At 35.5% G+C, this 15,505-nt stretch overlaps 3 protein-coding genes across 4 annotated transcripts; all 3 read left to right on the top strand.

The window, feature by feature from the left end:
• The first annotated feature begins 1,183 nt into the window (after positions 1-1,183).
• On the top strand, positions 1,184-2,912 carry LOC118029669 (putative glutamine amidotransferase GAT1_2.1). Its single transcript, XM_035033568.2, has 4 exons — positions 1,184-1,308; positions 1,382-2,112; positions 2,199-2,408; positions 2,545-2,912. The coding sequence occupies exons 1-4, from the start codon at positions 1,221-1,223 to the stop codon at positions 2,794-2,796; spliced, it is 1,281 nt and encodes a 426-aa protein (XP_034889459.1). The 5' UTR covers positions 1,184-1,220; the 3' UTR covers positions 2,797-2,912.
• A 2,432-nt stretch (positions 2,913-5,344) lies between these two features.
• Positions 5,345-15,093, top strand: LOC118029670 (LEAF RUST 10 DISEASE-RESISTANCE LOCUS RECEPTOR-LIKE PROTEIN KINASE-like 2.3). 2 transcript variants are annotated; one of them, XM_073405643.1, is made up of 3 exons: positions 5,345-6,345; positions 7,131-7,163; positions 13,755-15,093. In XM_073405643.1, the coding sequence occupies exons 1-3, from the start codon at positions 5,496-5,498 to the stop codon at positions 14,909-14,911; spliced, it is 2,040 nt and encodes a 679-aa protein (XP_073261744.1). In that variant the 5' UTR covers positions 5,345-5,495; the 3' UTR covers positions 14,912-15,093. The 2 variants fall into 2 exon arrangements, with proteins under 2 accessions (XP_073261744.1, XP_073261745.1); XM_073405644.1 differs by lacking the exons at positions 5,345-6,345; positions 7,131-7,163 and adding exons at positions 8,369-9,239; positions 13,635-13,667.
• Positions 11,805-13,000, top strand: LOC140954830 (LEAF RUST 10 DISEASE-RESISTANCE LOCUS RECEPTOR-LIKE PROTEIN KINASE-like 2.1). Its single transcript, XM_073405645.1, has one exon. The coding sequence runs from the start codon at positions 12,158-12,160 to the stop codon at positions 12,977-12,979; it is 822 nt and encodes a 273-aa protein (XP_073261746.1). The 5' UTR covers positions 11,805-12,157; the 3' UTR covers positions 12,980-13,000.
• Positions 15,094-15,505: the final 412 nt, after the last annotated feature.

Below are 15,505 nucleotides of genomic sequence, written 5' to 3'. Positions count from 1 at the left end.
CTCAATTATTCAATTTTAGCTTTTGGATTGAATACGAACCCTCAAAACAGTTAGATTCTAAGGAAGAAGAAGAAGAAGAGGTGTAGTATTTTGTGGAAGTTGCTATGAGATTACCCAGTGACAAATTATATAAAATATATTGTGTGAGTGTGCTCATAATTAGCTTTTGAAATGACTAATTGCCAGGTTGTTTGTATTACTTTTTTCACTTGAATTTGGATAAACTTCAAAAAATATATTTGATATATAAAAAAAAGTGTTAAATTGATGTTTTTTTTTAATGTTTTTTTATGGTTTTAATATATTAATATAAAAAAATATTAAAAATAAACACCTCTGCCATTTGGAGAACACTCTGGCCAAAGGTGGACAAGTGCATCTCCAAATGGCGAGGAGGCGTTCTATCTACACACTCCACACCATATATAGGAAAGGAAAATCCACCGAATCTAAATGCTCATCTTCTCCCTCAGCTTTGACCCGTCTTAGACGTGCCTCCCCTAGATATGCATTATCCACGTCTCCTCTCTGATTAATGATCAACTTTCAAGCTCCAGCTGGTGTACATGTAGATGTACATGTGTGCAACTTCTATCATTATAAATGGCAACTTCTGATATGATATTACTATTATATTGGCTTGCGATTAATTTTTTTAAAATATAAAAAAAATATTAAGAATACATAGAATTTTTTAATTGTATTATTAAGCCTGATTTAATTAAACAATATTGAAACCTTACAATTTATTTATCTGCCTCAAGTTTTTTAATTAAATCACGCGAAAATTTACTTGAATTAAATTAATTAATTTTATAAATTTAAATATAATTTTGATGATTGATAAAAATATAAATTATAATAAGTTTAAGATAAAAAAGATTGCTCCAAATTGAGATATCAAGTAGTTATCCTGAAGCTATTAGTTGAAATTAACAGAATTTAGATGCTGGTGTTTGCTTACTTACCCAATACTAACAATAGAATTATTAGCATGACTTGGTGTGAGTAATTTCCAAAAAAATCAAAAAAATCACAACGGTTAGTAATTAATACCTTGTTGGAAATGGGGATGCTACGCGGCGCCATGTCCACGTGGACCTGTCTTTCTCCCCTATACCTAGGAAGTCCAATTAAATTAACAGCTAAATCCTAAGGTTTTGTATATAAATAGCTAGCAAATTCAACAAAACTTCTTATCCTTCAAGTTCTACACCATCATGTCTCCTGATCTCTCTGTTATACTCCCTCGTGTTCTCATCGTCTCTAGACGCAGCCTCCGCAAAAACAAATTTGTAGATTTTGTTGGTACGTTTTCGTTGTTTGATCATTCTTGATCTGTTCATATGATGACTAGCAATGCTAATATTTTGTTTTCCAGGTGAATATCATCTTGATCTTCTAGTTGGCTATGGTGCAGTACCGGTTATCGTGCCCCGTGTTAGTGGGGTGCACATGTTGTTAGATAGTTTTGAGCCTATCCATGGTGTTCTTCTTTGTGAAGGAGAAGATGTCGATCCATCCTTATATGAAGCTGAGACATCTAATCTTTCACTAGAAGAATTAGAAGAAATCAGGAGGATTCATGCAAGTGATACAGCTATTGATAGAGAGAAGGATTCGATTGAGTTGAGGCTTGCAAAACTCTGCTTCGAAAGAAACATACCTTATCTGGGGATTTGCAGAGGATCTCAAGTTCTGAATGTTGCTTCTGGGGGTACCCTTTATCAGGACATTGAAAAGGAGGTTTCAAAAGAATTTCACGAGTCTCAAAGAGTGAAGCACATGGATTATGATAATTATGATGGGCATAGACATGTGGTTAAGGTGGTAGAGAACACCCCTTTTCATGACTGGTTTAGGGATTCTCTGGAAGAAGATAAAATGGAGATTTTGGTTAATAGTTATCACCACCAGGGGGTGAATAGGTTAGCACAAAGATTTGTGCCCATGGCGTTCGCACCAGATGGATTGATTGAGGGGTTTTATGATCCTGATGCTTTTAATCCTGAAGAGGGTAAGTTCATAATGGGACTTCAATTCCATCCAGAGAGAATGAGGCAGGATGACACCGACAAGTTTGATTATCCAGGATGCCCAAGGGCCTATCAGGTTTTATACCCATCCTTTACATACGATCTTTTATGGGAAAATTTGATGAAATAATGTATAATTGATATGTTCATGGTATTGTGCAGGAATTTGTCAAGGCTGTGATTGCTTATCAGAAGAAGCTCAACAGTAGTACTACATCTGTGCCAAGGCCTCTCAAACCAGATCAAGCAATGGAGAAGAAAAGGAAGAATATAGTTAGAAGTTTCTTTCTTGCAAGAAACACATACACTACTGGCCAAAGAATGAATCCATCAAAGGAATCAGAACTACAAGCTGGAGCAGAATTCCTAGAGGTGTAAACTTTAGATAGAATGATAAAGAGTCCATATTCACTATTCACAAAATGCTTGAACATTGTCTCAGGTTCATAGATTTTGTTTTCAGGCTTTTGATCTAATTGTGTCATTAATGATGATTTTATCCATGCAGTCCAACACAGCTCTGAGCTTACAACAAGAGAACAGATTGAAGCAGATGGGTGCAACAGTGAGGAATGCAGGTTCCTACATTGAAAGACTGAGGATGAATGAGGAGAGGGAAGATTTGGCAAAAAATGTGATGGGAAAAATGTCTGTAGAGCAGTTGTCTGACTTGTTGTCTTTCTACCATATGATGGGACAGATTTGCTCAGAAGTTTTAGATAGAAAGCTGAATGGCATTGTCCATGGCATCGGTTCTTGATAGATGGTTTTTCTTGCTTTCTCGTTGATGTATCATGTTAACAAAATAATAATTTAAAGTCACAGGAAACTTGGGGAAGCAGCTCCTGTTTTTCCCGTATTTGACTTTTGTTGTTTCTTTCACATGTGATTAAAAAGCGTAACATCAATATCTGTAATTAATTGACTGCTTTCCTGTGAAAATAGAACTGGAAGAGGAAGGGATTAATTAAAAGAAATCTGCTCTGCTCACAGATCTTGACTGTGTTCATACAAGCAAATCTGCTCTTAGGCGTACGAAGACTCTCCAACGCAGATTTCTCCAACAACAAGCCCTTTATCTTCTTATACTAAAACCTTTCAATTCACTTCACTTCACTTCACTATTGAGTCGTTTAGTGTTTTTCTGACTTTTCAGCTTCAGAAAAGGCAGCCCTATTCATCAAAAAATGCATTTCATCTTCGGCGATAACCATGCTGAAGCAAAAAAGAAAGAAAAAAATGAAGGTAGCAGACATGCATTAATTACTTAACTAAATAAATATTATTAAAATATTAACTTTGAAACAAAATTACGAAATGAATTGGCACCGGAACTTTTCAGAGGTGTTTGAGAATTTAGATTGTTTTTTTAAATGTATTTTACTTATAAATATATTAACATAATATATTTTTTATTTTTAAAATTTATTTTTAACTTCAATACTTTAAAATAATCTAAAAATATTAAAAAAAAAAATTAAAAAAAAAAAAAAACAAGTTGAATCTTAATTCCAGAATTTACAATTTGAGTTGAATAAATGCACAAGAAGTCTCGAAACTGGAAGCAATGAGCAGCCCAGCCTACAAGAAAGGCCCGGAAATAGTTGGAGCACAAACCATCCATCAAAATAAAATACAAGAATTGAACTAGAGCCCAGCAATAACAAGTTGTAAATCCAGAAAATAGTTATGATCCAATATCATCATTTCACAAAATTGCTGGATTGGATTGTATAAAAGCCCAAAATCCACATCCGATTATCTACTTGACTGGGATTTCGTGTTAGAAAGCACCAAGTTACTTGAACCACGGGCAATCTTCTTCTTCCTGTGTGATTTATAGCCAAAGATATCAGCTTTGACCTGGCTAAAACAGAGACAAAAAGAATCCATGACCTAGACAGCGACAGCTAAATTACTAAATTTAATGACTTTAACAGGTAATGCAATTGTGAAGCATACTAGTCAACAAGTCGTTTTGCATGCCGTGTGCGTCATCATGTTGATGGACTTTCCCGGCAGATGGCTGAAGAAACGCGTATTTCTCATCTCCATCGTGGATAGATAAACCAACGGCAAGTCTCAGACTCAGCTTTAAGCTGATATTTGATTTGAAGTTCAGATCCTGACGCTGGGCTCCCACCATGGAAATATTGCACCGCTCCTTTCCCTACGAAATCCTTGTGAAGTGTTTGACGGGGAGTAGACAATCTGTAAGCATCCTGAAATAGTAAGAACGCGGGTTCAAACTTCATCCAGGTAAGATTTATAATTATAATTAAACAAATTAAGATATTGATTCGGTTAAGCCATGTCAAGATTCGACTAGATTAAAGGTTAATTTTCAAAAAAAAAAAAAGTAAAAAAATTACTTAAGAGTATGATTTAATCTTGGTACAAGATCAACTAAAAGATTAAGATTAGTTTCCAAAGTGTAAAAGTTGAGTTTATTAAGGTAATTGATCTCTTAAACCCGAGCCTAGGCCAGGTTAGGTGGGTCCTATACCATTTTATAGGAGTTAAAAATAAAAATCTTAAAAAAGTCTTTAATCTTTGAGATCAGTTTCAGTTAGGTCCCAATCTTTATATATATATATCAATTAAATCTTCAATATATAAATAAAATCTCAATGATCCATCATTTACTTTTAGTCTACGGAATTGTTAAATAATCATATAAATTTTCTCTTTTCACAGTGAAATCTCCGAAATTCTTGTTTAAATCATTACTTGTGTGATGTATGAAACTATATAAAAATATATAAAATTTATGTTTTTTTATATAATTTATTCATTCATATGATGTGAGAGATTTTAGTAAATTCACGGGGTTTTAATGAGATAAAGAAAAATCATATAATTTACAAGTAATTATCTAATCATTGTATTAACTTAATCTAATTAAGAATATATTAACAAGTTGAGGGTCTTGGATGAAAATCTGGTTAAAGATCTAATTTCTCATTAGCATAGATCTTAAACTACCTTCCTATCAAAACCACCGATTGCAATATTTATATAAAAATATTATTTATTTTTATATTTTAAAAATATTTTGAAAAAAATTATATTTTTTTATTTAAAATTAATTTTTTTATGTTTTCAAATTATTTTAATGTATTTATATTAAAAATAAAATTTTAAAAAATATTATTTTAATGTATTTTTAAATTAAAAACACGTAAAGAGTAAAGATTAAAATGAATTACCTTTCAAAGTTCCTTCTTCGTTTCATTTTTCTTTTCTATTTTTGAACATCATCTTTCAGAGTTCCAAGTCAAGTCAAGTCAAGTGAGGCTTCGTCTCAAATTCAATCACTGAAACCCTATGTCACGCAATCGGGGAGACCTTTCCCAAGAAAACATTAAATTAAAAACTTTGAGTCCACGCACATCTATACCTTTCTGATGTATTTATTTACCTGAAATTGATAATTAGCACGTCAAGACTCATCTCTTTATGCTCGAAACTATCCCAGAAACAACCAAGCCCATTTTGCTAGCACACAAGTCCATTTCTCCTATGCTACTTCCTCTTGCCAGAATGAATTCCTCGGCCTTTTCTTTTCTTTCAGATTTTGTTCTTGTATTGTTGCTCTTCATTCAAGTCCCTTCATCCTCGAGCAACGATGACCTGTTCACTGCCTGTAGTAAAAAGTTTGTGTGCGGGCATATCTCCGCGGGTTTTCCATTCTGGGGAAATGACAGATCACCTGCCTGTGGCGTTCCTGAATTGGAGCTCAGGTGTGAGAATAATATCGCCAAGATGAATATCAGTCAGGTTGCATATCGTGTTTTGGAAATCAATCAGGATGATGGAATTCTCAGGATTGCAAGAGAGGACTACATGGTTGGATTATGTTCACCTCAGTTTATGAACAGCACGTTCAATCCCAAGGTTTTCGAGTATGTTGAGGGTTACAAAAATCTGACATTCATTTATGGTTGCAAGGATGCTCCTCCAACCATACCTGGTAGAATACCTTTCATTTGCAAAATAAATGAGGTTAATGATCAAGGTGGTTATATCCAAGAAGGAGATACTGGTCCTGGTGAGTGCAATCGTAGTGTCTTAGTGCCAGTTTCTAAAACAGATTTGCCACCAATCGGGATTTTCCCAGGTTGGGAAGAACTCCTGAGAAAAGGATTCGAGGTAAGATTGAAGGTCGATAGGGAGGCGTGTTGGGAATGCTTCACCACTTCAGGAGCTTGTGGTATTGACTGTGCAACTAATCAAACAACTTGTTACTGTCCAAATCAATCAAGTGGATCAAAAACATGTGCTATTCTTCCAGCCCCAGCAGCTCCAGGTATGTACCTCAACTTCTCCTCGAATCAGTTGACTCAGGACAATCTAAGCTTTTTTTTTTTTAAAAAAAAAAAAACCTTAAATGAAAATTATTTTGGGTTTTTTTTTTTTTTTTTTAAAAAAAAACTTCATTTTAAAAAAAACTGAATTCTCCTATCAACTTGGGTCTAGGTTAAGCCTCAAGTCAGAGATTTATAAAATTGACCTAGGCCGAGCAGAAATTATAACTACGATTTTTTCCATTTTTAACATGCATGTGATTGTTGCCTCGTGGAGCTGTTCATATTCCTTGACGGCTGGACCGGCAAAGTGCCAAACAAAAACATACAATAACGAAGGATTTGTAAATTCTTGCACCAGCAGGGGGTTTCGGGGAGTGGTGGTCCGAGACTCTCTGGCATGTTTTTACCTTACCTTAGCTTGCATCTATGAAATTAATTTTAAATAATTCACGCGTTTACTCTAGTAATTTAAACACAGAGCACCGTATCATCAAAAAATTCTTTAGAACAATAGCTTGTATGTCTATAATCTGCTTCCCTTAATGTTTTCGCAATGCCTAACCTGCTTCCCTTGATGTTCCAGTTTCTTTAGGACAACAGCTTGTATGTCTATAATCTGAATGAAGACATGAATTATTTTGTGTTCATCAAATAATAATTGAGATAGCCACTATCATATTTCAAGTTCAGTCCAATTGATCATGCTTACTAAGTGCCTACTGCCTACTGAAAACTTGCTTCAATGTGGTCATCGATGTTTCTTGCTTTCATGATTTTTTTGCAGGGAAGAAGTCTCGAAACAGTGCACTCGAAATTGGTACAATTCTGCTACACACACTTTATTAAATCAACACCAAAAATACATGCTGAGCATTTTGGTTTATTTATTTATTTTCATTTTCAGGGCTTAGCTCAGCAGGTGCTGTTGTTGGTGGTGCCCTTTTGGGATGCTGGATCATGGCCTTTATACAACGGAGGAGAAGAAAAGCTGCCGTAGAGAAAACCGAAGAACTTCCTGTAGCAACTCCTCCAAGCAAAAGCCTTGCTACCTCAACTAATCGCTCTTCCAATTTTTAGAAATGGAATTTTGATGTGAATACTATCTAAATATTTGTGAGAATTACAATTTTAGTTACGTGTTTTGAAATACTCTTTCGTAATATCTCTAAGCCTCTGCCATTTCCGAGCAATGTCACTACGCGACCCGCAACATATAGGTGTGCAACATATAGGTGTGCAACATATAACTGGAAGTCAGATGAATATTTTATAAAAAAATATAATAAAATTGCTTTTTCTATTAGTGAAGTCAAGTGAGTCCTCGTCTCTATCACTGAAACCCAATGTCACGCAATCGGTTTCAACTTTCAACCTTCCATTTAATTTAATTTCTCCACATTTACCTCTTAGTTTACTATCCCAGTCCATACTCAAAGTGCGTTTTTTATTTGTCATAACACTCCAATTTGATGTCCCATTCCTGGAAGCTGTAGCATGTGGGCTATCACAGTCCAATTTTTCTAATATACAAACATTTTACTGACATGACCATGCCTTTAAAACAAATAATTCAATTTTACCGATTTTTTTTTTTTACTCCGAAAGGTTTTCTCAAACTAATCTACAATTTTTCTCAGTAATTGTTAATTATAAATACAAGTTTGACAGTTGGAGAAGGGCTTGTAATAGTTATTAACTAGTTTTTTTTGGATCAAATAAAAAAAAATTGACTTAATTTTTTGAATCCATCATTAAATTTGATTTAATAAGACCCGATTTCATGTAATTATCATCAACCACATATATAATTTTCCAAACTATGCGAGGATTTTTTTGCGTGTCGTTTAATATATTTGACCGATTCTGTTCTCTTCTTTTAGTCCAAGACAGTGATGCATCATAGCATACAAGATTTCATTTTGCATATAGAGGCCTCGTAGAAAGAAATTAATGTGGTGTAGCCCTTTCCCAAGAAAAAATTAAATTAAAAACTTTTAGTCCACCAAGCATTTAAATCCAAGTTTTGCGTTCACATGTATCCCTTTCTGATGTATTTATTTACCTGAAATTGATAATTAGCACGTCAAGACTCATCTCTTTATGCTCGAAACTATCCCAGAAACAACCAAGCCCATTTTGCTAGCACACAATTCCATTTCTCCTATGCTCCTTCCTCTTGCCAGAATGAATTCCTCGGCCTTTTCTTTTCTATCAGATTTTGTTCTTGTATTGTTGCTCTTCATTCAAGTCCCTTCATCCTCGAGCAACGATGACCTGTTCACTGCCTGTCGTAAACATTTTGTGTGTGGGCATACCTCCGCGGGTTTTCCATTCTGGGGAAATGACAGATCACCTCTCTGTGGCGTTCCTGAATTGGAGCTCAGGTGTGAGAGTAATATCACCAAGATGAATATCAATCAGGTTGCATATCGTGTTTGGGATATCAATCCGGAAAGGGGAACTCTCAGTATTGCAAGAGAGGACAACATGGTTGGATTAACGTGTTCACCTCGATTTAGGAACAGCACGTTCAATCCTAAGGTTTTCGAGTATGTTGAGAGTTACCAAAATCTGACATTCAGTTATGGTTGCAAGGATGCTCCTCCTGCAGGTAGAATACCTTTCACTTGCAAAATATATGAGGTTAATGATCAAGGTGTTTATATCCAAGTAGGAGATACAGGTCCTGGTGAATGCAATCGTAGTGTCTCAGTGCCAGTTTCTATAACAGATAGGCCACCAAACGGGAATATGTTGGAAGAACTCCTGAAAAAAGCATTCGAGGTAAGATTGAAGGTCGAATGGGAGGCGTGTTTGGAATGCATCGGGTCTAAAGGAGCTTGTGGTATTGACCAAGCAACTCATCAAACAACTTGTTACTCTCCAGCTCGAGGTATGTACCTCAACTTCTCCTCGAATCAGTTTATGATGAACTCCAGTCACTTGTTGATGCTTCACACACCTTAATTAGTTCCGTTCCTGTGTTGTTATTTTAATTTTATTTTAATTAGACTTGGACTGAAGTAAACATCATAGCTAAGAATTTAACTTGTCTGCTTTAAGAATTGCCTAAATTATTTATTCAGTCCTCGTTTTATTAGAAAAATAATTAGTTAGTCCATCTGATTGAAAAAAAAAACAATATATATTTTCATTTCTATGTTATTTTAATCTCTTCGCTATGTGTTTCTTAATTAAGTACTGTTGAGTTGTCACCAATTTAACCTTTTCTTTTCAAATATCCTCTTTTGAATTAAAATAAATTTATAAGTCTCAATTTGATTTAAGGTTGATCTTCTCAATATCTAGATTGTGGATCAAATGAGTTTATTCAAGCCCATTCAATTTAAAAAAAAAAAAAAAACCTTGAAAGATAGTTGTTTTAGGTAGGGGTGTTCAAAAAAAACCGATCAACCGATTAAACCGAGAAAACCGAGAAAAAAATTAACCGAAAAAACCGAACCGATAAAAAAACCGAATAAACCGATTAAAAAATTTAAAAAAACCACCCGGTTCGGTTCGGTTCCGGTTTTAAAAAGCTTAAACCGATTGAACCGGACTAAACCGAACCGGTTTAATTGAATCTAAAACAAAATATAAAACCTTTGCACCCGGCCCCCACTCCAATACCCGCCGGCCCCCACTCACCATCCCCCTTCCCTTTTCTCCAAAATCTTTGCACCCCACTCACCATCACCATCCCCCTTCCCTTTTCCCCAAAACCTTTGCACCCCACTCACCCTCCCCCTTCCCTTTTCCCCAAAACTTTTCCAACCCACTCACCCTTTCCCTTCCCTTTTCCCCAAAAGTTTTATTTTATTTTATTAGTTTCGGTTTTTCTGGTTTTTAAGGCTAAAAAACCGACCCGAACCGAACAAAATCGGTTCGGTTTGAACCGGTTTTCGGTTCGGTTCGGGTTATATTAACAAGAAATGATATTTTCCGGTTCGGTTGAATTTTTATGTTAAAACCGAACCGAACCGGACCGTGAACACCCCTAGTTTTAGGTTTTTTTTTTTAAAATAAAAATAACATGTTTTAAAAAAACTGGATTCTTCTATTGCTTGGTGTAGGTTAAGCCTAATTATAACTAGAATTCCTTGACGGCTGGACCGGCAAAGTATCTAGTCAACATAAAATTACAAAATTACAGGGAACATTTGGTAATTAAAATATGGGGGGAAATAAGGTAGGAAAACACCAGGAAATTCACAAGGTGATGCAGAAATGGAGTCCACATCAGAGACTTGGTCTTTCTGCAGATGTCATTTTCTTCTTTGTTCATTTTCCTGGAATAATCTATCAGCTGAAACTTCAAATTCCCACCTCCTGTTTTCGTCTGATTTGACTTTAGGTGGCATCTATGAAATTAATTTTAAATAATTCACACGTTTACTCTAGGAATTTAAACATAGGGCACCGTAACATCACAAAATTCTTTTTCCTTGATTCGTCATCATACCATATAAACTTAATCAGCCAAAAGGATATCAAAATAAGGTTACAGTACGTAGTTACAAACTCGTATTTACAATAAATTATATTTAATTTTTATATTTTATATTTTATATTTTTATAATGTCAAAGTAGTGATGTGTATATGATTTTTTTTTATTTATAGATTTTCATTTAAAACATTCACACGTGGAGCAACAATTAGGATCTTAAAAACTAAATAATCTAAAGATATATCATGAAATTTGATTATTAAATATTTAACGTGGCGGTTTACAATTCATGAAACTAAACGCAATAAAAAAAACTTTTTAAAAAAATCAAACAAATAAATATTTAAATAATAACAATTATATATATAGACATACACACATATAAAGGCTCGTAGCTACCATGAAAACAGGAATAGACATCTCTTCTTCCTTTTTAAGAAATGATTTGGTGTATAAGGGTCTACCAAAAGTGCTATGGAATCGCTTGTGTCAAGTGGCCACATCACCTTCCAATTTAAGCCAAACTCAAAAGTCAGCTCTTAAAATTCTTGACGAACCTGTTTTCGGTATTTTGTGAGTTGCGTAAACACGATTTTCTAGCTAAAACTCATAAACTCATCATCATTACTCTAATATTACATATTAAAAAATCATTTCAATCTCAGAATAAAATTTTAGATTATAATTTATATTATTGTTTAACAATAAAAAAAAACTTTGAACAGGTTATTTATTTGATCAAAATTTTAATATCATTAAATTAAATAAATTTTTTTTTTTAAGATGTTTGAAAATATAATAAATATTATATTTTAAAGTGTTTTTACATTTAAAAATATTTTTAAAAAAATAAAAAATTAATTTCAAATAAAAATAAATAAATTTTAACCAATTTTTTATACCGCAATCCCAAATGACCTTTTAATCACCCAGAAATTAGGTTGCAAGAAAATATATATATTTTTTACCTACTGATCAAAAGTATCTTTTTAAATATTCAGATACCAATATTTACGTTGGCCGTAGAACAATAAGTATGAAACCATAAATTTAAGACAAGAAACTCGAAAATTTTAACAAGAACACAGAATTTGACTATCAGGATTCAAAATACGCATTATCTTGCTGACAAAATGACCTGCCTACTTGTTTGGCCGCCTGAATTTACGTTGATGCCACTCTCACCATTCTAATGGAAGCTTCCCTTTGACAAAATCCCCATTGGTCAAATAAGTACTACCAATTCTATTGTATTGATCGAGTAAATAACTCCCACCTCCGTGTTTTTCCCTCTTAACTCAATACTTGAACAACGTTTCCTGTGAATCCCTCTGCAAAAACACGACTGCTACTACTTCAGGCCATGTCTTGGCTTCTCCTACTCCTAACCATAGCCTTGGTCTGTGGTTCAGCACCTGTGTTTGCTGATGATGATGAGCGATATATGAACTGCATGAACTCATTTGATTGCGGAAATATTAAGGGTGTTGGTTATCCTTTCTCGGGATCCGATAGGCCTGATTACTGTGGCTATCCCGGGTTTGAGCTCGGTTGCAGCAACCAAGATCCGGAGATCACAATCATGCGATCGACTTACAAACTCCTTGGTGTCAATATCCAGTCGCGGACTCTCAATGTTTCTAGATCAGATTACACAGCAAATCTATGTCCTACTCTCCTTTCCAACACCTCTTTGAATCCAAACCTCTTGAATTACACTTCAGATCATGCTGAGGTAACAATGTTCTATGGTTGCCCTAGTCCAAGCCCACCAGCGTTATCAATATCTCAGTTTACTTGCAACATTAACGACACTGTTATGATGGGATACTTTATAACAGCCAACCTCTCTCTCCTTAGTGGGACTGCTCCAAGCTTAACCAGCTACCTGACAACATGCAACAATAGTGTTAAAGTTCCTGCCCTTCAATCAGCTATTGTGCCAATTCTAGACAGTCCAACTGTAGCACAGTTGCTTGAAGCTATTAATCAAGGTTTTGAGTTGGTTTGGAGTACAAATGATTCATTATGTGATGCATGTGAATCTTCTGGTGGTCTGTGTGGGTACAACAGGACCACTACAGCATTCACTTGTTACTGTGCGGATCAACCTAGAGATTTTGAATGCTCATCATCACCACAGGCACCTAGTCAATCGACAAGTATGTCCTCTTTTCTTTCTTGATACCATGATTGGATAGAGGGTAGATAGAGATAGCTGAAATCTAAGATATGCCCACCAGGCTAGGTGATGTAGGAGGACCTCTGGTAAAAAAAAACAGGTGCGAATCGTTCCTTTGAATAGAGGGAGGAACCTAGCTAGCTATTAGGAATTGTTCAAAGCTCCATGATCCTGAAGAGGACACCTTCCTCGACCATTTAATTCCAGTATATCAAGCAAACAAAGACTTCGATTAACTAACCAAGACTTTATAACATGAAAATATGCCCATAGTTCAGTTGCGACCATAAAAAAAAACAGGTGCGAATCTAAGATATGCCCTCCAGGCTAGGTGATAGGGAAAATTGAACAATTTAATTACTCATAGTTTGATTCCCCTGTTTTCTCTGGTTTTTGCAATGCCTCTTTACGATTTTCGCAACGGAGAACCTGCTTCCCTTAATGTTCCAGTTTCTTTAGGACAGTAGCTTGTATGTATATAATCTGAATCAAGACATGAACTATTTTGTGTTGAACAAATAATAATTGAGATAGCCACTATCATATTTCAAGTTCAGTCCAATTGATCATGCTTGCTAATTGCCTACTGCCTACTGCCTACTGAAAACTTGCTTCAATGTGGTCATTGATGTTTCTGGCTTTCATGATTTTTTTGCAGGGAAGTCGTCTCGAAACAGTCCATTCAAAATTGGTATAATTCTGCTACAAACACATTATAAAATCAACACCAAAAATACATGCTGAGCATTTTGGTTTATTTATTTATTTTCATCTCCAGGACTTAGCTCAGCAGGTGCTGTTATTGGTGCCTTTGTGGGATGCTGGATCATGGCCTTTATACAACGGAGGAGAAGAAAAGCTGCCCCAGATAAAACCGAAACATTTATGATGGACTACCATTCTTTTACTCCAAAGCGTTATTCGTATTCAGACATCAAAAAAATGACCAACTCATTCGTCAATACACTAGGAGAGGGAGGATTTGGTAATGTATACAGAGGAAAGTTACCAAACGACGGTCGTCTTGTAGCTGTAAAAGTTCTAAAAGAGTCCAAGGGTGATGGAGAAGAGTTCATGAATGAAGTTGCAAGCATCAGTAGAACTTCCCACGTGAATGTAGTTACCCTTTTGGGCTTCTGCTACGAGAAGAATAAAAGAGCTTTGATTTATGAATTCATGCCCAATGGATCTTTAGATAGCTTTATATCTGAAAAAGGATCCCCACATACAAACTGTCGTTTAGAATGGGAAAATTTATATGAAATTGCAGTTGGTATTGCTAGGGGCCTGGAGTACTTGCATCGAGGGTGTAACACTCGGATTGTGCATTTTGACATAAAGCCTCACAACATTCTTCTTGATGAAGACTTTTGTCCAAAGATCTCTGATTTTGGTCTTGCGAAGCTATGCCAGAGCAAAGTAAGTAAGATTTCGATGATAGGTGCCAGAGGAACTGTTGGTTATATAGCGCCTGAAGTATTCTGCAGATCTTTTGGAGGAGTAACTTACAAGTCTGATGTGTATAGTTATGGAATGATGGTTCTTGAAATGGTCGGGCAACGTAAAGACTTTGATATGGGATCGCTGGAAACCAACGAGATGTATTTCCCGGATTGGTTCTATATGTATCTTGAACCAGGAAAGATTTCAACACTTCATGGAGGTACAACGGAAGAGGAAGAAGAGATTGTTGAAAAGATGATCTTCGTGGGTTTGTGGTGCATCCAAACCATTCCATCACATAGACCATCAATGACAAAGGTGGTAGAGATGTTTGAAGGCAGTCTTCAGTCTTTGCAAATTCCACCGAGACCTTTCCTTTCCTCTCCTAAAAGGTCCGCTCAAGATCACTCTTCCACTGTATCATCTCTGCCTTGCGTGTCATCCCAAGGGGGTGGGGTAAGCACGTTGCCTGCAGATGAAAGTGACTTATAACCGGAAACTGAAAACTTTTTGTCCATGATAACAAATTCCGGTCACTGCTTGATGCTTCACACACCTTAGTTCCGTTAATTGCAAAAGGATCTCTTCCGATAAACAATTTACACCCTGAGTTGAGTTCAAAGTGAATTTTAGAACTATAATAATAATAATAATAATTTTTATTTTTTATTTTTATTTTTATTTTTATTTTTATGTTGATTCAGGTTAACGGTTAACTCGACATGTGACCCAGGCGGGTCCTGAGCAGACCCTCGAGTCAGGTTCTAATAAAACTATGATCATAATCACTTTTAGCCTAACATAGACTTGAGTCAATGGTCAACCCGACTTGTGACCCAAGCTTAGCTTCAGGTCGACCCCCAAGTTGAGTTTTAAAACTATAATAATAATCGTTTTTTATCTTTATGTTGACTCAGGTCAATAGTCAACCAAACCTATGACCTATGCTTGGTCCCGAGCTGACTCCTGAGTCAGGTTCTAAAACTATAATAATAACCACTTTTATTCTTATTTTGACCCGGGTCAATGATCAACCCGACCTGTAACTCAGGCCCAGTCCCTAGCCAAACCCCGAGTCAGGTTCTA

This window comes from Populus alba, chromosome 17 (assembly GCF_005239225.2).
Source record: "Populus alba chromosome 17, ASM523922v2, whole genome shotgun sequence".
NCBI lineage: Eukaryota > Viridiplantae > Streptophyta > Magnoliopsida > Malpighiales > Salicaceae > Populus > Populus alba.
Note: the sequence above shows the minus strand (reverse complement) of the source record. Positions and strands in the feature narration are given on the sequence as shown.

Excerpts from the sequence above, each read along its gene's own strand:
- LOC118029669 (XM_035033568.2), top strand. The coding sequence starts at position 1,221 with ATGTCTCCTGATCTCTCTGTTATACTCCCTCGTGTTCTCATCGTCTCT. Across the intron at positions 1,309-1,381 it reads CAAATTTGTAGATTTTGTTG|GTGAATATCATCTTGATCTT; the intron begins GTACGTTTTCGT and ends TTTGTTTTCCAG. Across the intron at positions 2,409-2,544 it reads CTGGAGCAGAATTCCTAGAG|TCCAACACAGCTCTGAGCTT; the intron begins GTGTAAACTTTA and ends TTATCCATGCAG.
- LOC118029670 (XM_073405643.1), top strand. The coding sequence starts at position 5,496 with ATGCTCGAAACTATCCCAGAAACAACCAAGCCCATTTTGCTAGCACAC. Across the intron at positions 6,346-7,130 it reads TCCAGCCCCAGCAGCTCCAG|GGAAGAAGTCTCGAAACAGT; the intron begins GTATGTACCTCA and ends ATTTTTTTGCAG. Across the intron at positions 7,164-13,754 it reads AAACAGTGCACTCGAAATTG|GACTTAGCTCAGCAGGTGCT; the intron begins GTACAATTCTGC and ends TTTCATCTCCAG.
- LOC140954830 (XM_073405645.1), top strand. The coding sequence starts at position 12,158 with ATGTCTTGGCTTCTCCTACTCCTAACCATAGCCTTGGTCTGTGGTTCA.